Below are 23,570 nucleotides of genomic sequence, written 5' to 3'. Positions count from 1 at the left end.
GGGGCCGCGTCCGGTGAGAGAGAAGAAGGGCTCGCTCCCCCAAACCCGGACGAGGGCGACGAGCCGCCGTTAGGGGCGGTGGCTCCCCTGGCTGTCTGCGGCCCAGCCTCCACCGCAGCTAGATCTGGGCGGCCGGCATTGACAGTGAAGAGGCCGAGGGGCCCGCCGGCTGGGTGGCAACTCCCACCGCGCCAGCCGGCGCAGTAGCCTCGCCCTCGTCATCCGAGACGTCCTCGACGATCACCAGCGAGTAGTCCGCGGTGTTGGGGTTCAACGTCGTCGACAGCAATAGGGCCCGCGGAGATCCTGCGCCGGTACCTGCGGGGACGCGCACCGTATCCGGAGCCAAAATTTCCGCCCCTCCTCGGGCCCTCCCAATCCAGAAAATTTCCATCTGCTCCATTGTGTCGGTCAATGTGCACTATTTTGCATGTCCACCTCCATGGCTCCAGCCGCCATGTTCTCCCTGTTGGATGGGACACTGCAGCTGGAGCTTCAGAGCTTGCTAGTCGGAGTTGGAAAGCGAGGCAATTTTCTCGGGAGAGCCTCTTGCTGTGAAAAAAGACGAACAGGCGATGGCGACGACTGTGAATAGATCGCTGAAAGTGATACTCCTCTGTGGAATAAGGGATTGCTCGGTGAAATTTTGGACGTGGCCGGAGGTTTCCTCCAAGCAATCTTCAAAATTATTTGATCAAAGTATGTAGCTAAAGAAGTATGATCACTAGCGATGGATCAACAAAAAAAATGACGCTTTGGGTCTCACCTGGGATGAGGTGGCGCATCCTAAAGTTTTTTTTGCAAGGAAAAAAATAGAGCCACTGTTGGAGAAATGGTTGCTTTTTGGACATAGATTTTTTTTAGCTAAGTCCCAATCCAACATTATTGGGAATAGAATTATTGGGCACGAGATGCTAAGGCTCGATATTGCGAATCCCTCACCTGTCCTTATTCCTTCAAACTTTTTCTCCTCTCTTTCTTGCCGTTGACTCCCCACCACCCCCCACCACACACACCACCACCAGTCCACACACACACACCCGCCCGCCCTCTTGCTCTCTCGCAGGCCCTTCTTCCCTGGCAGCGACGACTGGGCGTTTGGGCGAGCGGCGCCGTCCTACGCGAGGTTTTCGTCGGCTCGGCGCCGGCGACGAATATCCACCAGGGACGCACTTCCGTTCCATTCCGTCGCCTTCCCTTCCCGCTGTGCGAAATCGATCTCCTCAAAGCCTTGTGTAAGCTAATTTTATTCTTTTTTTTTGCGGGCGCAACCTTAATCTAGTCGGATCTGACATCCACTAAATTCGACTCTTTCCACAATATTTTAGGGTGTATATATGTACGCCCATATCCTATACTGGATCCACCCCTGCTTGCGTATCTGTACTGTAAATGATAGACTGGTACATTCAGAACTATTGCAAGATTCTTACATTTAAGTAATGATGCATAATATTACAACTTTAAATCTTGTTTGAGGAGGAAAATTGTAAGGGTAGAGAATCACGAGTGAACTTTCTCCAAAAAAAAAAAAGAATCACGAGTGAGCACAGATTCCGTTTCCTTCTCCATTTCTTGTAATCTTGCTGTGCTCCAAATCTAGTCACGAGTCTTGTAGATTGGTGATGCTAAAATATCAGTGCTGTTCATATCTGTAACACCTGCATCGTATTTGGGAGAATGAGCCCGTTAAAATTGCGCAGAACATATTTTGCAGTATGGAATGGGAGGCAGATATCGTGGTTGGTTCTTGTTCTAAGCCATGTGGGCCCTTGGAGGAATACTTCATTCCAGATTACATTCTGAAGCCTGATGCCGAACTAGTGATTGTCGATCATGCTCCTCTCTGTCCTGTAGTAGTGTTCATCAACTCAAGGTCCGGCGGCCAACTTGGAAGCAGTTTCATCAAAACATACCGTGAGCTCCTCAATGAAGCACAGGTACCTGTTCTGCCCTTTTGTAAATACTAGAGCATGGAAATGCACTTTTCATCTGTCCATAGTAGCATTGTGGATGTGGCACTATTGTGAGAGCTGCTCGGTTATTTTCAGGTTTTTGACCTCTCAGAAGAGGCTCCAGATAAGGTGTTGCACCGTTTATATGTCAATCTTGAAAGACTCAAGATGGGAGGAGACATTCTTGCTGTTCAAATTTGGAGGAGGCTGAGGCTAATTGTGAGCGTTAACACTTTCAGAATTCAGATTATATTATACAGAGATGGCTGTCTCTTCGCCTTTGCCATTTTAGTTTTCTTGACACAACGTAATTCAACTAGGTTGCAGGTGGTGATGGTACAGCTAGCTGGCTGCTTGGGGTGGTCAGTGACCTTGAGCTTGCTCACCCACCTCCAGTCGCGACTGTGCCTCTGGGAACAGGAAATAACCTTCCCTTTTCATTTGGATGGGTAGGTGGTCAGCAACTTTCTAGTAAAATTTATTTCTCTTACGTTTTTGTGTCCCTTATGTTCCATACAAAAGGGGAAAGGGAAACTATTCATATATTTTTTACATCCATGATGAAAGGTAGCAGAAAGAAAAAAGGTGATTCACTATGCTGATGCACCAATGACTGTGTCTTCCCTCTATTACCTGTATACTGGATGTCTACTACTTTGTAGTACTTTGCATAGGATCTACTTACTTTTTAATGTTTATTTTGTTGGTTTATGCTGTTGTGAGTGTAGAAGATTTTGAGAAGTTGATTCACTGTTTTGGTTCTAGCAAATCATGCAAGTACAACTTTATTGATGGACTGGCTCTTTTTTTCTCACCTGAACTTTAGCTTGCGACCTTGCATGCATGTAAGAAAAGATCATAATTTGTGTTGAATCCAATGTTGCAGGGAAAGAAGAATCCTTCTACGGACCAACGGGCTGTAAAATCGTTCCTTGGGCTAGTGAAGCATGCAAGAGAAATTAAGATTGATAGGTAAATAGAGTTCATTGTTAGTTTTTTAACTTATATAATGCATGTCACGAGGATGAAAATATTGCTGAATATGTCTAATAATCTTCTGTTTGTGCTTGTCTAGCCCACATTCTTGTGGAAGTCTGTAGTAAACTATTTTTTTTAATAATGAAAAATGCAGCCCTCCTGTTTGTTCGCAGCAAAACAGAAACTTGCCTAATATGTGATGCTATAATGCAGCATGCTTCTATCTTATCTACTGCTTCTAAGAAAATTGCATTAAAAATAATTAACTCTTCATGTTGATGTCTTTCCTCAGTTTAAATCATGCTTATTCTTCTCTATTTCATGCCTAGGCAGGTTCAATTTAATGCACACTTTGATGTTTCAGTTGGCACATCATTTTGAGAATGCGAGCTCCAAGAGAAGGTCCTTGTGATCCTATTGCTCCATTAGAGTTGCCTCACTCGTTGCATGCATTTCACCGTGTCTCAAGTTGTGACTCTTTGAATATGGTAAGACGTCCTTTTGTGTTTCTATTCTTTTTGTTATGGGATTATACTTGTTCAAGATAATGCGTATGCACCATTACAGTCAAAGACATTTGGTTACTGGATTTAATTTAAAGCTTCCTTGATGATTTTTCTTTACTTCAGGAAGGTTACCACACATTCCGCGGGGGATTTTGGAATTATTTTAGTATGGGTAAGGCTTTGTTGTTAATCTTCTCTGTATATTGCTGAATGAGGGGGAAAACCATTCTGTACCTTAAACTATGCAATTGTGTATTTGTATTTTTATCTTGATCTGCGATGCTGGTTGCTAGTTCATGATACCAAGGATAGTGATTTTACTGACCCACTGAGGAAGCTACTGCAGATCGTTTGCCACTAATGTGATGGCAGGTCACCATTTTCTGTTTTTTTAAATTTATATTTGTCACTGAATCCTTTTAAGAACATAAAAAGCAAAGAATCCAGACTCCAGTGAGTCAACAGTCAATCATGAAAATGACTTCACATGTTGCAGGGATGGATGCAAAAGTGTCTTATGCATTTCATTCTGAAAGGAAGAGGAATCCAGAGAAGTTCAGGAGCCAGCTGACTAATCAGGTAATTTTTATTTTTCATATGTTCGTGGGCTCAGTTTCTTTACTATATTTTCTCTCTGTTGATTAAATCAAATGCCCAGCCAGTATTATTTTAGTTATGCTGAACCTTTTGAATTGTCAATGTATATCATTTATACAGCGTACACGTGCTACGCTTGGACTTAAACAAGGATTGTTTTGCGCTTCTCTAAGTCAACCATCGTCAAGGTAAAGTTCACTAATTTATCATAATTCCAGATCAAAGAAACATCTGCTATGTTGCAATGCTTGTGTGATTCTCCCCGTTAGGACTAATGGAGCCTCTTATCTTGATCATGTTTAGTGTTACATATGAAATTAGACTGCAGAAGGAGCATGGGAAGGGGATGGTGGTGTTCTTTGTTCTCTAACTGTACTAGCTATTAATTTTATGTTTTTTTTTTCATTGCTCAAAATCACCACCATCTTTTGCAATTTGAATTTGTAATCTGGGAGGTTATAGCTTCAGTGATAATACTAAACATATACTTTCCTGTCACTCTATGTGCATCTTTGAGGTTTTCCTTCCACTCCTTTTGTGGATAAATGATAAGCTAGAATGCTTTATTTCCAGGAACCTTGCTCAACTTGCAAAGGTAAAGATCATGAAAAGGCCTGGTAGCCCGTGGCAGGAAGTTCAGGTTCATCAGAGGTAACTTTTGACGCCTTTTACTTTTTATCAGAGCACTGTTTGTTTTTCTCAACTCCGCCATGGCCGGTCCCAAGCCTGGGTAAAAGAGGAGGGTTGTGTTAAGGCTTGGCGAGCCAACGTAAAAACCTTGCCACTCTTATGGAGATGAAACTGTTTGTTTTTCTCCTATACATCAATATATTCCGACGAGTATGATTGACAGACCAAAGCTTTTTGCTTTCACTTGGGAATATTTTCTCTTTCTGTTCCGTTTGTCGTGCCTTACAAAATACTACTTGGGTAGCTGTATTGCTCTAAGGCAGATGGGTTTGTAACCTGCATTTGTGACTCCTGCAGCATTCGGTCAATTGCCTGTCTGAACCTTCCTAGTTTTTCTGGAGGACTGAATCCTTGGGGCATGCCTGGCACAAGGAGAGCAGCAGATGTGGGTTCCTGTTTCTTAATTTCTTTCAATCGGTCATGCACGAACTGCAATCCACGGTAATTAGTTCACAAGTTTGTTGTGGTAATGCGCAGAGGCAGTTTACTGCACCTTTTGTTGACGATGGACTGGTTGAAGTTGTCGGCTTCCGTGACGCCTGGCATGGGCTGGTCCTATTGGCCCCTAATGGACATGGTACTCGCATTGCGCAGGTGTGAATTGCTTCTGCTACCTCTTCCTTGTCCATCTTACATATCAGAAACACAAACTGAAAACAGAATGTGATTACCATTTTGGTTGTTTGGTACACTGCCATGGATTGACCTCGCTATCTAAATCTAGTATCAACATCCTGCTTGGCAGGCCCATAGAGTCCGTTTCGAGTTCCACAAAGGCGCGGCGGACCACATGTTCATGAGGGTTGACGGAGAGCCGTGGAAGCAGCCCCTCCCGACGGACGATGACACCGTCGTCGTGGAGATCTCCTGCCTCAGGCAGGTCAGCATGCTGGCAAACGAGCCCTGCAGGTCCATGAGCGTCAACGACCCGTCGTTGCCATTGCCGGCCCACTGCCTTGACGATGACAGCGATGCCTCGGAGGATGACGAAGATGAGTGGGATGATGGCAGGAGGAAGTTTGGGGCCGCGGATACCTTCAAGCTCCCTGACGAGATCGACATTGCTCATCTCAGTTGAGCTTGGCTTCTGCATTGTCGCGTGCATTCTGATCACAGGAATTTATTTCAACTTGGATTGGGATTTGGGAATAAGGTGGGCCTAATTTCAACTTTTATAGTATATATAGAATATAAAGTTCAAGCTCTCTGTACCAAGCTTATACATTCAACCTCAGCCTTCAAATCTAGATCACTTAAAGTGCAAAAAGAGCCAGCTTCTAGCACAAGATTGCATCAAGCTCCAAAACAAGGACGACGTATGCCCCTGCACATACTTCTCAAAGAGTGTCTTCACCATTGACCCTTTTTGGATGTGAAACGTGTTGATGATTTTATCTTTTCTGGTTCAGCTAGTGGAAACTTGTAAAACTGAACACCTTTTTGCAAAATGTGAATGAGCATTCCCAAAAAAAAAATGTTGATCAATGATAGTCATCCTCCAAATTATTCCAGAACATGGCCGATGTATATTCTGATAACCTCACATAATCATCAAAATAATATGCAAATATATGCATTTTATTTGTGTGCTTCCACAACTCAAGTGAAAAAAATGAAAGTCAAAGGCTTAAAATGGCAAACATGCGAGAGCCCAGGACGATGAAGAGAGTGGCTGTCTGGCTGCCTCTTGTCCTCCTCCCGTCACCACTCACACGCTTGTTGCCACCATCCCATTCCCATCCTTCCATCAGTTCCCCCAAAAAATAAACTTTGGATCAGCCAAATCTCATCCTCTTGTGGTTCAAGCTCACCGAGGCAGGCAGTGGCGACACGAGGTGCTTTGCCCGAATCTCAGAATCGCAGGTAACAATTCAAGGCACCTGAACAATTCTTGGTTCAAGGATTCTCGCGCCATGAGCTGTTGGTGAATTCGATCTTGGATCCGCTATAACCGTTTCTTGATAAGGTGATGTAACAATGTTGTGTTGCAGTTTGATGGCTCAGTCCTTTTTTTTTTTGTATTTTTGATTCTGCTCAATGCACTGTTCTAGGAATTTGAATTTAGTTAGATTTTCCCCCTTGGCGTGTGTTTAGTTAAATGATATTTCCTTTGCTTGGAAACTAACATTGACTCCTGACAAAGATACTACTTTTAATAAGGTTGGGTATAATGGCAGGCTCATAACTATTTTTTCATAGGTTTGCAAAACATTCTATCTTTTATTTTTATCATAACTATATCTCATTTGAGATGTAAGATTTCAATTTAAGGTAATTAATGATATCATAAACAATACTTTTAACAAGTTCACGAGGCCGCAAAAATGATTACAAAAGAGGTAAGGAGCCTAGAAGTGACTTCTACCACATCAAGATAAACAAAATGCATTTTATGAAAAAGATATACTAAATACATTTGAGGTGACCTTTTTTCGTGTATGCTATATGTTAGTCGTAAAGCTTAAGACCTTTTTCAGTATCACTATTAGTAAGTAGATGGGATGAATGTTGTAAGATGATTTATGCCTTTTGTGATCAAAATAACAAAAGTATTTCATATTTGCAATTTCCATATGCCAAGATTGCAACGTTTCCTGCTATGTTTGGTTGGATGAATTGAATTGACCAGACTAGGATGGAGGCGTCTGGAGTATATCTTTTATATATTGCTAACCTAGTCATGACTTCCGACAAATACACATATCAGTCATATGAAACTAAGTTAGCGAGAGTAGGGTAGTGGGAGTGGATCTGAAAATGGACACCACGTCACTGCTAGACATGGCCATAGAATTTTGCGGCAAGGATCTAACTGCATATAAATAATGTCACCTAAAGGTAGTCGAGCCCTTTATGGAAAATAAAAATAAAAATGATAATTCCTATCAAGATTTTTTTAATTTTCTCTAATGGTGGCGTAAGAGGAAGATGAGAATGGTATCATACAAAAGAGAAAGGAAACAATTACACTTCAAATAATTTTAGCCTTTTTAATTATTTTTACATTTTTTTTGTTTTACCAGCGCTAGTATAATGCTGTATTCATTAGACATACTATATGGTCTATGTCTCGACCATGGCTAGTTGTATTCATTAGACATACCATATGGTCTATGTCTCGACCATGACTAGTGTTGGTAGCAATGCACATCCTCATCCTCCATGCTTGCTCCAAGATCATCGTCGCGGTCACGGGGAGATCTAAGGGAGGTGCAGGATGGGCTCCAACCCCCTTAGATCTGAAAGTTAGATGATGAACTCCCTAAATTTTCAGCGTGCATCTGCGACTTGTCACGGCCACCCGCCCATGTTTGGTAAAAAATCGGTTTCCTAAAGAAATGTAAGAAATTGACTCTAATTCTCAAATCTTTTTCTACCTTGGCAATTCTAACATTCCTCTAGAAATTTTTTTTTCCTAAAGGCTTATAAACGGTGAAAACAAAAACACCCTTGATGTCTCAGGTGGAATTCCCTCTCGGTTATTCCTTCGAACTTTTTCGCCTCTGTTTCCACCCGTTGAGTTGACTCCCCCCACGCCCACCCGCCCACTGGCGCTCTCTCACTGGCTTTTCTTTCCTGGCGCCGACGCCTGGGCGTTTGGGCGAGCGGCGCCATCCTTCCTGCGCGAGGTTTTCGTCGGATCAGAGCCGGCGACGAATATCCACCAGGGACGCGCTTCCGTTCCATTCCGTCGCCTTCCCTTCCCGCTGTGCGAAATCGATCTCCCCAAACCTTGTGTAAGCTGATTTTATTCTCTTTTTTTTTTGGCGGGTGAAACCTAATCTTATTCGGATCTGACCCAATTATAAGTATATAGATAGATGAATTATATATCCACTAAATTCGATTATTTGCAAACTATTTTACTATGCTGGATCCGCCCCTTGCGTATCTGTACTGTAAATGATAGATATGGTACATTCAAAACTATGGCAAGATTCTTACATATAAGTAATGATGCATAATATTGCAACACTAAATCTTGTTTGAGGAGGAAAATTGTCGGGGTAGGGAATCACGAGTGGACACAGATTCCGCTTCTTCTCCATTTCTTGTAATCTCAATGTGCTTCAAAACTAGTCACGAGTATTGTAGATTGGCGATGCTAAAATATCAGTGCTGTTCATATTTGTAACACCTGCATCCTATTTGGGAGAGTGAGCCCATTAAAATTGCGCAGAACATATTTTGCAGGATGGAAGGGGAGGCAGATATCGTGGTTGGTTCTTGTTCTAAGCCATGTGGCCCCTTGGAGGAATACCACATTCCAGATTACATTCTGAAGCCTGATGCCCAACAACTGATTGTCGATCATGCCCCTCCCTGTCCTGTAGTAGTGTTCATCAACTCAAGGTCCGGCGGCCAACTTGGAAGTAGTTTGATCAAAACATACCGTGAGCTCCTCAATGAAGCGCAGGTACCTGTTCTGCCCTTTTGTAAATACTAGAGCATGGAAATGCACTTTTCATCTGTCCATAGTAGCATTGTGGATGTGGCACTATTGTGAGAGCTGCTCAGTTATTTTCAGGTTTTTGACCTCTCAGAAGAGGCTCCAGATAAGGTGTTGCACCGTTTATATGTCAATCTTGAAAGACTCAAGATGGAAGGAGACATTCTTGCTGTTCAAATTTGGAGGAGGCTGAGGCTAATTGTGAGCGTTAACACTTTCAGAATTCAGATTATATTATACAGAGATGGCTGTCTCTTCGCCTTTGCCATTTTAGTTTTCTTGACTCAACGTAATTCAACTAGGTTGCAGGCGGTGATGGTACAGCTAGCTGGCTGCTTGGGGTGGTCAGTGACCTTAAGCTTGCTCACCCACCTCCAGTTGCGACTGTGCCTCTGGGAACAGGAAATAACCTCCCCTTTTCATTTGGATGGGTAGGTGGTCAGCAACGGTTCTAATAAAATGTATTTATCTTATGTTTTTGTGTGCCATATGTTCCACACAAAAGGGGATTGGGAGGCTATTTATATATTTCCTCATCCATGATAAAAGGTAGCAGAAAGAAAAAAAAAGGTGATTCACCTACCTAAGGTCTATGCTGGTGCACCAATGACTATGTCTTCCCTCTGTTACTTGTATACTGCATGTCTACAACTTTTTAGTGCTTTGCGTAGGATCAACTTACTTTTTTAATGTTTATTTTGTTGGTTTATGCTGCTGTGAGTGTAGAAGATTTTGTGAAGTTGTTTCACCATTTTGGGTTCTAGCAGGTCATGCAAGTACAATTTTATTGATGGACTGACTCCTACAAAAAGGCGACATGTCCAGCAACTGAGTGTAGCAGAGATGCGGATGTTGCGGTGGTTTTGCGGGCACACAAGGAGGGATAGAGTCCGAAACGAAGCTATTCGGGATAGGGTCAGGGTGGCACCAATTGAGGAGAAACTTACCCAACATCGGCTGAGATGGTTTGGACATGTCCAACGGAGGCCTCCTGAGGCGCCGGTGCGTAGTGGGGTTCTTGAGCGGGTCGATAATGTAAAGAGGGGTAGAGGTAGACCTAAACTGACTTGGGATGAGTCGGTTAAGAGAGACCTTAAGGATTGGAATATCTCTAAAAAGATAGCTTTGGATAGGAACGCTTGGAGACTAGCTATCAATGTGCCTGAACCATGACCTTTATTTCTTTTGGGTTTCATCTCTAGCCTACCCCAACTTGCTTGGGAAAAAAGGCTATGTTGTTGTTGTACTGGCTCTTTTTTCTCACCTGAACTTTAGCTTGCGACCTTGCATGCATGTAAGAAAAGATCATAATTTGTGTTGAATTCAATGTTGCAGGGAAAGAAGAATCCTTCTACGGACCAAGAGGCTGTAAAATCGTTCCTTGGGCTAGTTAAGCATGCAAAAGAAATTAAGATTGATAGGTACTGCCTGAAATATAGAGTTCATTGTTAGGTTTTTAAACATATCTAATGCTTGTCACGAGGATGAAAATATTGCTGAATTTTCCTAATAATCTTCTGTTTGTGCTTATCTAGCCCACATTCTTGTGGAAGTCTGTAGGAAACTATTTTTCTTAGTAATGAAAAATGCAGCCCTCCTGTGTGTTTGCAGCCAAAAATAAACTTGTCTAATATGTGATTCAATAATGCAGCATGCTTATTCTTCTAATATATTTATCTACTGCTTCTAAGGAAATTGCAATTAAAATAATTAACTCTTCATGTTGATGTCCTTCCTCAGTTTAATCATGCTTATTCTTCTCTATTTCATGCCTAGGCAGGTTCAATTTAATGCACACTTTGATGTTTCAGTTGGCACATCATTTTGAGAATGCGAGTTCCAAAAGAAGGTCCATGTGATCCTATTGCTCCATTAGAGTTGCCTCACTCGTTGCATGCATTTCACCGTGTCTCAAGTGGTGACTCCTTCAATATGGTAAGATGTCCTTTTTGTGTTGCTATTCTTTTTTTATGGGATTATACTTGTTTAAAATAATGTGTATGCACCATTACTGGCAAAGACATTTGGTTACTGGAATTAATTCAAAGCTTCCTTGATGATTCTTCTTTACTTCAGGAAGGTTACCACACATTCCGTGGAGGATTTTGGAATTATTTTAGCATGGGTAAGGCTTTGTTAATCTCCTCTGTATATTTCTGAAATAAGGGGAAAACTATTTTTTACCTCAAACTATGCAATTGTGTATTTGTATTTTTATCTTGATCTGCGATGCTGGGTGCTAGTTCATGATACCAAGGATAGTGATTTTACTGACCCACTAAGGAAGCTACTGCAGATCTACTGCCATTAATGTGATGGCAGATCACCATTTTATGTTTTTTTAATCCATATTTCTCACAGAATCCTTTTAGCAACATAAAAAAAAAGAATCCAGACTCCAGTGAGTCAACAGTTAATCATGACACGCATGACTTCACATGTTGCAGGGATGGATGCAGAAGTGTCTTATGCATTTCATTCTGAAAGGAAGAGGAATCCAGAGAAGTTCAGGAACCAGCTGACAAATCAGGTAATTTTTATTTTTCATAGGTTCGTGGGCTCAGTTTCTTTACTATATTTTCTCTCATTTGATTAAGTCAAATGCCCATCCAGTATTATTTAAGTTATGCTGAACCTTTTGAATTGTCTACAGGGTACATATGCTAAGCTTGGACTTAAACAAGGATGGTTTTGCGCTTCTCTAAGTCAACCATCATCAAGGTAAAGTTCACTAATTTATCATAATTCCGGATCAAAGAAACATCTTCTACGTTGCAATGCTTGTGTGATGCTTGCCGTCCATGACTAATGGAGCCTCTTATCTTGATCATGTTTAGCGTTACATATGAAATTAGACTGCCGAAGGAGCATGGGAAGGGGAGGGTGGTCTTCTTTGTTCTTTAACTGTACTAGCTATTAATTTTATGTTTTTTTCATTGCTCCAAATCGCGACCATCTTTTGCAATTTGAATTTGTAATCTGGGAGGCTATAGCTTCAGTGATATTGCTAAAACATATACTTTTCTGTCACTCTGTGTGCATCTTTGAGGTTTTCCTTCCTCTCCTTTTGTGTATAAATGATAAGCTAGAATGCTTTATTTCCAGGAACCTTGCTCAACTTGCAAAGGTAAAGGTCATGAAAAGACCTGGTAGCCAGTGGGAGGAACTTCAGGTTCATCACAGGTAACTTTTGAGGCCTTTTACTCTTCGGGTTCTGAGAAAAAAAAATGCCTTTACTTTCATCAGATCCCTGTTTGTTTTTCTCCTATACATCAATATATTCCTACGAGTATGATTGACAGATCAAAGCTTCTTGCATTTCACTTGTTAATATTCCCTTTTTCTGTTCAGTTTGTTGTGCCTTACAAAATACTACTTGGGTATCTGTATTGCTCTAAGGCAGCAGATGGGTTTGTAACCTGCATTTGTGACTCCTGCAGCATTCGGTCAATTGTCTGTCTGAACCTTCCTAGTTTTTCTGGAGGACTGAATCCTTGGGGCATGCCTGGCACAAGGAGAGCAGCAGATGTGGGTTCCTGTTTCTTAATTTCTGTCAATCGATCATGCATGAACTGCAATCCATGGTAATTTGTTCACAAGTTTGTTGTGGCAATGTGTAGAGTGAGTTTACTGCACCTTTTGTCGACGATGGACTCATTGAGGTTGTCGGCTTCCGTGACGCCTGGCATGGGCTGGTCCTGTTGGCCCCTAATGGACATGGTACTCGCATTGCGCAGGTGTGAATTGCTTCTGCTACCTCTTCCTTGTCCATCTTACATATAAAAAACACAAACTGAAAACGGAATGTGATTACCATTTTGGTTGTTTGGTACACTGCCATGGATTGACCTTGCTATCCAAATCCGGTATCAACATCCTCCTTGGCAGGCCCATAGAGTCCGTTTCGAGTTCCACAAAGGCGCGGCGGACCACACGTTCATGAGGGTGGATGGAGAGCCGTGGAAGCAGCCCCTCCCGAAGGATGACGACACCGTCGTCGTGGAGATCTCCCACCTCAGGCAGGTCACCATGCTGGCAAACGAGCCCTGCAGGTCCAAGAGCGTCAATGATCCGTCGCTACCATCGCCGGCCCACAACAGCCATGGCGACGACAAGGATGCCGTGGAGGAGGACGAAGACGAGTGGGAGGATGGCAGGAGGAAGTTTGGGGCCGCGGATACCTTCAAGCTCCCTGACGAGATCGACATTGCTCACCTCAGTTGAGCTTGGCTTCTGCATTGGCCTGTGCATTCTGATCATAGGAATTGATTTGCTATCTGATTGCCTCAGCCCTGTATAAGGGGCCGTTTAGTTCCCAAAAATTTTCGCCCAAAAATTTTCACCTCCCCTTTGAACACATGTATGAAGCACTAAATGTAATTAAATAACAAAATTAATTACACAGTTTAGATGTACACGACGAGACGAATCTTTTGAGCCTAATTAAGGCATGATTAGCCATAAGTGCTACAGTAACCCACATGTGCTAATGATGCGGTCAAAGGCCTCAAAATATTCGTCTCGCGGTTTCCAAGTGACTTTTGAAATTAGTTTTTTAATTAGTGTTAGAAAAGCCCTCCCGACATCCGGTCAAAGATCGACGTGACACCCAAAAAATTTTGGGTTTGGGAACTAAACGGGCCCTAAGTGGGGATCCAGTGTATAATTGCAGAAACACACGAACATTTTTTTAATTTTTTTTCCATTCAAGAATACAGCGTTTGCTTTTTGTTAAAAAGTGGCTCAGATATTTAATGTAGATATATTGCTACTGCATGTAATCTTTCAAGTATTGTTGTATTATCTTAATATAATAACGCTACTTGAAAAATTAAAATATTTCTACCCTCAAAAAATATTTCTTTTTTTCAAAAAAGAAATGTAATCTTTCAGCATACAAGGACACTAGTACGGACGTACCGTAAGTACGTAGAGGTGGTAAAGGATTTTCAAATAAGTGGGGATCCGGCGGCGCCCTCGCTCCTCGCCCTGGCATTGCGCAGGCGCGTAGCAAGCCAGGCAGCCAGCAAGCTCCTTCACGCCACGGCGGTTCGCATTGCAATTTGCGAGCACCAAGCCACCTAGCCGCAAGCTACCAAGGTATAAGCTAATGCCACCATTATTTCTCGAGTTTTGAAAAATACCAATTCGCATTGTGATTCGGAAAGCTTGCTGGTTGGTACTTTGGCAGCCAGGGTAGGGATTTAGAATTGTGTAGCAAATTTGTGACTCGTGCCATTGTACAGTCAGCGTTCATTGAGCGAGGTATTTTCCTAATGTTAATGAAGATGATGTAGTGGAGACTTTCATGACCATTAGAAAGCAAAGGCCTTAGAGGTAGCATTGTAATCTTATCTGAAATATTGTAAGCGTGTAAGCTTCTTTTGATGCAAATTTCAGACTTAATTATGGATTTTAATATATTAGTAAGAGTGTTGTAAGTTGGAACTCTACACTTTTGATATTAAAAAAAATTATCACAGCTGGACCACCTATATTGAAATCCTGGATACGCCAGTTCATGCCTTGCTCTCCAGTGACCACTAGCTTGCTCAAATCTAGCTCTGTTTTTCTTTTTTCAGATGCTCCATTCGCAAAGGAAAATGGAGGCCGTGGGAGGTGCCGAGCCTGCGCAAGCGAGACTAGCCAGGAACTGGTCGGATCTGCCCCTTGATGTCCTCACATTGGTCTTCACCAAGCTCGGCGTTGTCGAGGTCCTCATGGGTGCGGGACTCGTGTGCCACTCATGGCTCGACACGGCCAAGGTGCCTTCTCTGTGGCAGTATCTCGACATGGGCCGCGACAATGTTGTCGAAGTAAAGCGCAGGTCTGGGGGTAGAGATGTCATTGGTGCCATGGTGAAGGAGGCTGTGGACCGTGCCAACGGCCAGCTGGAGGTGTTCCTAGGGGAGGAGTTTGTTGATGATGACCTTCTCAAGTACATAGGGGGCAGGTATGATCTTTAACTGTCTTTTCGATACCGCACAGCAGAACTGTCCTGTTAGCAAAAATGAAGTACATGTCTAGCTATCATAGTTCTTAAGGCGTCGCCTACATAGGAGGCAGGTATGATCTTTAACTGTCTTTTCGATACCGCACAGCAGAACTGTCCTGTCAGCAAAAATGAAGTACATGTCTAGCTATCATAGTTCTTAAGGCGTCGCCTAGGCGACGCCAAGGCGTCAAGGCGCTCAGGGAGGTCAAGGCGTCGCCGACGCCCAGCAAGAAGAGAGGAAGAGCAAGGGGAAGGAGCGACCGGGAGATGAAAGGAGGAGCAAGAAAGTTACCAGAAGTAGCAGGCGACGACCTCCGCCTTTCTCATCCTCGACGGCACCGGCGCCGGCGAGATCTGGCCCCCAAGAGAGAGGGTGCAGGCCGCCAGCACCTGGAATCCTCGGCGGCGGTGCTCTGCTCCGTCTCTGCCTACATGCCGGCGCCCCTTCCAGAAGCGGCGGCGCTGGTGCTCCATCTGGGGGTGGCTGCGGCAAGGAGGAGGACCGGCGACGCTGGTGCTCTGTCTGGGACGAGCGGGCGAGCGGCGGCGCACGACGATAGGGTGGAGAGGGTGGGATCACGGGAGGACTGATGAGTAGTTTATGGGCTGGTAGTGACTTGGTGGGCTGGGCCTTACATTCTTCTCAGGCCTTTTCTCTTTTCTTTCTTCTTTTCTCATTTCTTTTCCCCTTTATACTGCTAATTATACTGCTAATATGCTACTTTTACGTTGGTGTATGGCGTCGCCTCGCCTCGCCTAGGCGTCCAGAGGAGGTAGGGCGCCACACCTCGCCTCAACGCCTTAAGAACATTGCTAGCTATTGCCTGTTTTTGGAAGCACATTCCTGCACTCCTTTTATTTGCATAAATTATTTATTGAGGTCTAAATCCTACACATACTCAAGCACTACATCTAAGACTTCTCCTCTTCATTTTCCCTCAAAGGGCATTTATGTCTTTTCCCCTTAGCTCATCTATTCTTATAGCGGTGTTAGCTGCCCAAACTCACGGTAGTGTCAAATAGGCAACCAAATATGGACTTGAGGACATGTAGGCAAGAATTTAAGTTTGGGTGTCAAATAGACAAGCTTCATTATTTCTAGTGTCAAATAGGCAATTCTCTCCTGTTTTTGTGTTATCAACGCCACTAGAGAAGGAGATTAGTTTCAAGGGTAGTAGGAGTAGTGCTCTTCCATGGCCTCTGTGAAATACATGTTTCAAAATGTTTTGTTCACTATAAAGATTAAGAGCAGTCATTGCAAACAATATTTTCACTCTCTTCCTTTAATTAAATGCATGAGAGAAATTGGCATGCCTTTTGTTTGAAATATGTACTTGTCCTGTAATTTGAGCCATCTTGTTTGAAATATAATGCATGTATGTAGATTTTGTGATGGTTTCACTCTGTTCCCCTATTTATCTTCACACTCCCTTCATTTAGGAGTAGTGCTAGCACAACTTTCTTTCAAGATATTAATCATTTCACTTTACCATTCTGATGGTTTCATGTGTGTTCCATAGTAGGAGTGCTCGCGAAGCTAGTGTCATCTAATAGAGATGTGGATGGTCATCTTTGCATAATTTTTCTTTCTTGGACCTTATGCTTCCTTGCTTAGTTGTCCCAGACCAATGTTGCAAGTGGTCCAATGCATGAAAACTGTGTTTTTTGAAAAACAGGGGCGGTTGGTGCTGGAGATGTTTCAATCACTTGATGTTTGTAATGAGAATTATAAGGGGTTCGGCATCCTAGATTATTTTAATACAGTTGATACTGTAGCTAGTTGACTTTGAATTAGTACACCTTGCTTTTGTATTTTGTAGAGCTTAATTGATACACAAGTTCTGTTTTGCAGGGCACCTTCTCTCAAGGTTCTTCACCTAACTTCTTGTTCCAATATCCTTAACGAAGGATTTGTGGAGGCAATAAACAAGTTCCCTCTGCTTGAGGAGCTCAAGCTTTCCGCCTGCGCAAGGATACGTGGCCGTGCAACCTATGAGGCTGTTGGCAAAGCGTGCCAAAACCTAAAGCGCTTCGAAGTTGGCAAACGCATAACCTTGCCGTGCGATTTTTCAATCGGTCATGGGGGCAATTCTGATTGTGACGAAGCACGTGGGATCGCAACAATGCGTGGGCTACGCTCCCTGAAGATTTATCTCAGTACACTCAACAACAAAGCGCTGGCCGCCATCCTTGACAACTGCCGTCACCTGGAGAACCTTGATCTACTGTTTTGCTTCAACATTTCCGTGGATGCAGCCATGCGAGCCAAGTATGCTGGGATCAAGATGGTGGTGTGTCCCGATTTTCACAACAAACTGTCATGGGCTAGGCGCCTAGGACCCATCTTTGATGCGCTGATGGCTACGAGCGCTGGGCTGAGAGCCCCTCCTTCGTCAGATCAGGATAATTCTGGCGGTGCTTATTAGACTAATCGTAGTGCATTATACCGTTGTGTTATATCCAAGTCTGCCACTGGGATATCACTAAATAGATGTATAAGAACTTCTATACTGTAGTGCAATGCCCGGCTCGGCCACTGGGCTACAATGCCCGACCGTTCCGGGGGTGGAATGGGCCGGGAAGCTTTCAGCCTCAAAGCCGAAACTGGCCCGCCTCACCAACGTCCGGCCTGTGGCAAAACCGCAGGCACCCCGCCCGCCGTTTCTTGAGCTCCGGCGCGACGTACAAGAGGCTCCTGCAGTTTCTCCGGGCGGCGGACAAAAGGACGGCGTCCCAAACCGGGAGCTCCGGCACACCGGAAAGCACCCGCCGGGGCCACCCGTCCTCCTCCGATCCCTCTACAAAACCATGCGGCCCCCTCGTGCCGCCTCCATCCTCGTCCCCCCCTGCTGCGCGGCCAGAGAGAGAAAGAGAAAGAGAAAGAGAAAGAGAAAGAGAGAGAGAGATAGAGTAGAGAGTAGAGACATCATGAGCCTGAGGCACGTGATGAGCCGCATGTCCTGGCGGGACGCCAAGGACGCCGCGGCGTCCTCGTCCTCGCCGGCGTCCTGGGAACCGAGGAGGGTGCCGGCGGCGGACTCGCCGCGGCGGGCGGCGGGGGAGGAGCCGGTCCGGGCGTTGATGTTCCTCTCCTTCTGGGGGCCCAACACCTGACCTTCTCTTCGTTCCGTCGAGTTGTAGCGTAGCGAAGCGCATCGCATGAGAGATGACGATATGAACGCACGCAAGATATGTGAATATTTCAGTACCTGATGAATGGCCAAACTAATTGACGACAGTCAAGTTAATTTGATCAAATTTGCCTGGCCGAATTTTAATTTTCTTCACAGGTTTCATGCATTGCGATTGATTTGGGCAATTGGGCAAGTATATACTGGAGAAAAAAGGTCGCATGAAAGATTGAGCTATCTTATCTTTTCAAAAAAAAAGAAAGATTGAGCTATCATCATTGATTAATCGCTGCTAAATGAATCATGAGTGTCAAATTCTTCAGTCCAGGCAGCCATTTTTTTCTGTGTTCGTCACGCCTTTCTCGATTCGAGCACAGACCAGATAACTGGCACAGCTACTGGAATGGAAATCACCGCTACTGCAAAATCACCGAGAATTCTCAACTAGTTCTAGCTGGACTTCTAGTTGGGTCCCCAGCAGACGAGATTCATGAGCCCCTCGTCCTTCTCCGCCCGCCGCCGCCTCATCCTCATCGCCGCCGCCGCCGCCGTCACCTCCTCCTCCGCGGTCCTCGCCGCCGCCGCGACCAACCCACCGTTGACCCGTCTCGCGGGAGTCTGGTGGTGAGAGTGAGACGACGGAGGATTGGGCGGCGCCGCCTGCCTGCTCATCGTCGCCGGCTGCTGCTTCTGCTCGGCCCGCCGGACCGCGGCCTGCGCCGCCCGGAGGCACAGCCTGCCCACGTACCCCAGGCTCATCGCTCCTCCCACAAATCAATCAATCCAACCTGCATGCAGCTTTCAGAAACAGAGCGATTGACGCTGTGGATGACGGAGAGAGATCGCTTGCACCTACTGTTTGGTGTTCTTGACGGAGGAGGATTGATCGGCGGCGGTCGATGATCTGCTCCGATGTGTATTTTTCATGCTGTTGCCTGGCAAAGACAAAAAAAAATGTGGCCTTCCTCCCTGTCTTGCTTGGGTAGTTGGGTTCATGAGCATCATGTGCAGGCAGCAGGCATGGCTACTACCGCTGACTTGTTGGCCAAGAAGGAAATGATTATGGGCCAAGAAATCATTAAATTGGTAGTAGGTAATTAAAGGCTGATAGATGTATAGTACTTACTATGTAGCATTGAGAGGTTAAAATAAGGGATTTCAATGGGGAAAAAAGGAAAGAAAAACATTTAACGTCGCACAGTTGGGCACGTCTGAGCATCTGAATCGGAGGGGTCGGGTTTCAGTAAACTCTGCAGTAAAAACATTTTCAGTTTGGTAAGGTTATTCTGTTTTTATTCCTCAAACTTTCAAGTACAAAACTTGGAGAAGAATGTTACTCAACGTGTGATTCAAAAACAAAAACGACAGAGATTCCTCTCCTCTCCTAGCAGGATCAGCAAATTATACTGTACTACTAGCTAACCGCCTTCACCGGACAAACAGCTTCAGAAATCATCAGAAGAGGTGGATAAGTTGGAAGCAAAACTAGTGAGAAATCTGTGTGAAGGGAGGGAAAAATAGTGGGTGGAGATAACGGTTTCCAGCACTCTGGTCCATAGCTTGTCTTCTGAGCATATGCAGATTTTCAGGATTCGAACGGTTAATGCAGCTCAGTGATCTCCAATTCGAATGATCATCCGGACAAAACTATTCTCTGAGGATTAGTTTAATTTCTTCGATTTGGCAATCCAAACCAACGCTCATCACAGGAACTGTTGCTGGGAGGTGCCCTTTTTTTTTGCGAAAAAGAAGTACAATATGTAATTGCAGGATACTGTGAATTTTGAACAAATCAAGCTATCACGCGATGGGTTGACAGGTCTGTATATACAATTCTGAACAAATTGCAAGATACTTCTCCATGTTCTTCAAACTACCAACAAGTACACTATGGGTTGGTTACAATCCTTGCAGGGATAGATTTTCCTCTCTACAAGTACACCTCAAGAACAACGTACGCTCTCACTGCTACAACAAGATGAACAATTCATTTACCTTGCAGGGATTATATTAATCCTCCTAGATCATCAAACTCGCTCCTGTCTGAAATTAAATTAAACCGATCATGCTAGCTATGCCAGTAATCTGCATGCTATGCCAACAATCTCTCTCTCTCTCTCTCTGTCTAATCTCTGAAATACCAAATTAATTAAACCGATCTCTGCATGCTATGAACAGTTAGTTAACCGATCTTCATGGTGGAAAGTTAGTCGTCGGCGATGGAAACATCATTCTAACCCTGTCAGTTAGCGCGTTAGGTTACATGGTGTGTGTCATGGTGGCTGTCGTGCCTGGCTCTGATGACAGATAGCAAGCAAGCAAGCCCGATCTGATCTGATGATCTGCTCTGATCATCAGACGCCGGTCGTTCTGCGGTTGCCGCGCCGCGATCCGCCATCGCCGTCGACGGTGACGTACCTCCCCCAGAACCAGTGCTGGCTCCAGACGAGGTTCATCTCCTCTATGGCCACCCCCTTGGTCTCCGGCAGGAAGAGCGCGACGAAGGCGGTCATCACGAACATCCACCCGGCGAAGAAGTAGAAGAGCCCGAACTTGAGCGTGCAGAGCATGCTGAGGAAGGCCTGCCCGATGATGAAGGTGAGCGTCATGTTGACGCACACCGCGATGCTCTGCCCCGCCGACCGCACCTCCAGCGAGAACACCTCCGACGGCACGAGCCACCCCAGCGGGCCCCACGACCAGGCGAACCCGGCCACGTAGAGGCAGATGAAGAGCACCAGCAGCATCGCGTTGCCCTTCGACATCTCGCCGACGCCGGCGGTGCCGAACTGGAGCGCGATCAGCGTGCCCACCACGATCTGGGAGACGAACATCTGGGTGCCGCCCTGCAGGAACAGCGCGCGGCGGCCCAGCCGGTCGACGGTGACGATGGACACCACGGTGGCGAACATGTTGACGAGCCCCGTGATGACGGCGGACATGAGCGACGCGTCGTCGCCGAAGCCGATGGTCAGGAACAGCACCGGCGCGTAGAACATGATCACGTTGATGCCCGTGAGCTGCTGGAAGAAGGGGATGAGCACGGCCACCGTCAGCTGCGGCCGGTACCGGGGCTCCAGGATGTTGCGCCAGGGGCGCTCGACGGCGGCGGCCTCCTCGCTCGCCGCCACCATGTCGGCGTACTCGTCGTGCACGTCGTCGGTGCCGCGGATCTTGACCAGCACAGCGCGGGCGTCCTCGCGGTAGCCGCGGGCGATGAGGGAGTTGGGCGTGTCGGGGAGCGCCAGCGCGCCGACGGTGATGACGAGCGCCGGCACGCCGGCGAGCCCCAGCCCGATGCGCCAGCCCCAGCCGCCGGGGATGCCCACCGTCGCGTAGTTGATGAGGTTCGCCGCGAGGATGCCGATGGTGGTCATGAGCTGGAAGCCGATGTTGAGCATGCCGCGGAGCTTGGCGGGGGCCATCTCCGAGAGGTAGAGCGGCACCGACTGGTTGGCGAAGCCGACGCCGACGCCGAGCAGGATGCGGCCGAGGATGAGCATGATCACGTCGGTGGCGGCGCCGTTGAGCGCGGAACCGGCCAGGAAGGTGACGCCGCCGCAGAACATGGACCAGCGGCGCCCAAAGACGCGCGTCACCGACGCCGCGGCGAAGGAGGTGGCCAGCGCCGCCAGGTAGAGCGACGAGGTGAAGAGCGTCAGCAGCTGGCTGTTGAACTTGCAGTACTGGTTGGCGTCCTTGCTGGCCTCGGCCTGGGCGTACACGGAGGGGAAGAACTCCTGGAGGAACGAGTCCATGGACGTCACGCCGCCGGAGATGCCGATGTCGTAGCCGAAGATGAGCCCGCCGGAGGACGCCACCAGGCAGGTGAAGAAGACGAACGCCGTCATGCGGCCGGGGTACTCCTTGCCCCCGGCCGCGTTCACCACCACGCCGCCCGCCATGGCTGGCTAAGCTAGCTAGCTGCTGCCGCGCGCGCGCAGAGGGCCGGGGCCGGGGTGAGGGGAGCTAGCTAGGTGGCCGGGGGGGCGGAGATCGACGCCTGTTTATATGGAGGATCGTCGGAGGCGCGCCTCGCTCGTCACCGATGGATGGATGGATGACTAACTCCTTTTCTGATCACTAACTCCTTGGAGGACGTGCCACGCAAACTGCTAAAATTAGCCCCCATTTTCTTCTTGTTTTTCAGTTTGGTTTGCTGTAATTAGCTAGACTGCAATGCAAGCTTATCCACGTGCCGGCCGGCGGTCTTAACCTTTTCAATTCCATATTTAGTCTTTACTATTTCTTCTTGGTCAATGGTCATGCATGCAAAAGATGGGTTTTTTTAACTGAGGTTGCAACTTCCGTGGACAAGAAATGCAAACCACCTGAACAAGCTATTGTTCATTCTATCCGTGCTGTTAAAATAGACTAAATTAACCTTTCTTAAAACCAACTGCTTATTTTGGCAAACATAAAGAGGCATGGAAACATCATGAAGATAGAATGTTGGTTAAGTCAAGGAAATGGGGGTGATGGTGGAAATGATAAGACGGTCGTCTGGGCAACAGGAGGAGCGGGAGAGATTTGCCCGTGTTAAGGGCTGCAAGACGAGGCCTGGATTTGAAGTTTGTTTGACCAAATTTCAAGCTTTGGTGGATTTGCCGTGGAGTGTTGTAATCTATTTCAGGATCACCATAACTGACTTTGTTTGAGTTCATCACACCATAACTGACACAGTAGTTTTGTGAGCTTCCTAACCTGTCCCTAGGGTCACCACCGCACTAGTTGAATTATGTAGCCTCTGGGTATCTATAGACTCATGTTCTAGAATTCAGTTCTACCATAAGCTTTTCAATGGTATAATGTATCACAAAATAGTGGTTATAATTTACAAGTGTTTCATGCAGGTTTAGGCTATCCACACTCGTCATACTCCAAATTCACTCTCTAAACGAAATATTTCATCATGGTCATCGAGATTCTCTACTCTATATTCAGTTTCTCCACACCCATCCATCCTCTATATCTCCTTTCTATACCAACTATCGGCTGCGGGACCCACATGTCAGAATTTTTTTTATCTTTTTACCCCCCCCCCCCCCCACTCTCCCCTTCCTCCCACTCTCCTCTCTCTCTCTCTCTCCGGCGTCCCTCCTCCACTTCTGCTCCCTCAGCTCGCGCGCTGGACGCGGCTCGCACGGGCGGGCGGGCGGGACAGCGCCGCGGGCGGGCTGCCTCGCCGACATAGGGGTCCGCTGTAGCGAAAATGGCCTCTCATGCCATATTTCAATATAATGTTTTGGCGATTGATGACACACACAA

General features: G+C 45.9%; 4 protein-coding genes across 12 annotated transcripts; 3 read left to right on the top strand and 1 right to left on the bottom strand.

The window, feature by feature from the left end:
• Nucleotides 1–1,075: 1,075 nt before the first annotated feature.
• On the top strand, nt 1,076–6,216 carry LOC120711581 (diacylglycerol kinase 5-like). 5 transcript variants are annotated; one of them, XM_039997166.1, is made up of 13 exons: nt 1,076–1,206; nt 1,718–1,940; nt 2,052–2,174; nt 2,276–2,404; nt 2,842–2,927; nt 3,298–3,421; nt 3,563–3,611; nt 3,936–4,018; nt 4,157–4,224; nt 4,610–4,687; nt 5,024–5,111; nt 5,204–5,320; nt 5,472–6,215. In XM_039997166.1, exons 2-13 carry the CDS (start codon nt 1,719–1,721, stop codon nt 5,802–5,804), a joined length of 1,500 nt encoding a protein of 499 aa, XP_039853100.1. In that variant the 5' UTR covers nt 1,076–1,206; nt 1,718; the 3' UTR covers nt 5,805–6,215. The 5 variants fall into 5 exon arrangements, with proteins under 5 accessions (XP_039853100.1, XP_039853101.1, XP_039853098.1 ...); XM_039997167.1 differs by having other exon boundaries at nt 1,079–1,206; nt 1,704–1,940; XM_039997164.1 differs by having other exon boundaries at nt 1,096–1,235.
• On the top strand, nt 1,173–13,968 carry LOC120711580 (diacylglycerol kinase 5-like). Of its 5 annotated transcripts, none has more exons than XM_039997160.1 (14): nt 1,173–1,235; nt 8,921–9,143; nt 9,255–9,377; nt 9,479–9,607; nt 10,512–10,597; nt 10,988–11,111; nt 11,253–11,301; nt 11,624–11,706; nt 11,830–11,897; nt 12,282–12,359; nt 12,617–12,704; nt 12,797–12,913; nt 13,065–13,477; nt 13,825–13,965. In XM_039997160.1, exons 2-13 carry the CDS (start codon nt 8,922–8,924, stop codon nt 13,398–13,400), a joined length of 1,503 nt encoding a protein of 500 aa, XP_039853094.1. In that variant the 5' UTR covers nt 1,173–1,235; nt 8,921; the 3' UTR covers nt 13,401–13,477; nt 13,825–13,965. The 5 variants fall into 5 exon arrangements, with proteins under 5 accessions (XP_039853094.1, XP_039853092.1, XP_039853096.1 ...); XM_039997158.1 differs by lacking the exon at nt 1,173–1,235 and adding an exon at nt 8,192–8,463 and having other exon boundaries at nt 13,825–13,968; XM_039997161.1 differs by lacking the exon at nt 1,173–1,235 and adding an exon at nt 8,253–8,435 and having other exon boundaries at nt 13,825–13,968.
• A 167-nt stretch (nt 13,969–14,135) lies between these two features.
• Nucleotides 14,136–17,682, top strand: LOC120711577 (putative F-box/LRR-repeat protein 23). The gene is made up of 3 exons (XM_039997151.1): nt 14,136–14,276; nt 14,759–15,129; nt 17,024–17,682. Exons 2-3 carry the CDS (start codon nt 14,759–14,761, stop codon nt 17,595–17,597), a joined length of 945 nt encoding a protein of 314 aa, XP_039853085.1. The 5' UTR covers nt 14,136–14,276; the 3' UTR covers nt 17,598–17,682.
• Nucleotides 17,683–19,970: 2,288 nt separating this feature from the next.
• Nucleotides 19,971–23,305, bottom strand: LOC120713891 (sugar transport protein MST5-like). Its single transcript, XM_039999854.1, has one exon. The coding sequence runs from the start codon at nt 22,205–22,207 to the stop codon at nt 20,657–20,659; it is 1,551 nt and encodes a 516-aa protein (XP_039855788.1). The 5' UTR covers nt 22,208–23,305; the 3' UTR covers nt 19,971–20,656.
• Between the last annotated feature and the right edge of the window lie 265 nt (nt 23,306–23,570).

Source organism: Panicum virgatum, chromosome 6K, assembly GCF_016808335.1.
Source record: "Panicum virgatum strain AP13 chromosome 6K, P.virgatum_v5, whole genome shotgun sequence".
In the NCBI taxonomy this organism is placed as follows: Eukaryota; Viridiplantae; Streptophyta; class Magnoliopsida; order Poales; family Poaceae; genus Panicum; species Panicum virgatum.
The sequence above is the reverse complement of the archived record's forward strand: the minus strand, read 5'-3'. Positions and strand labels throughout refer to the sequence as shown.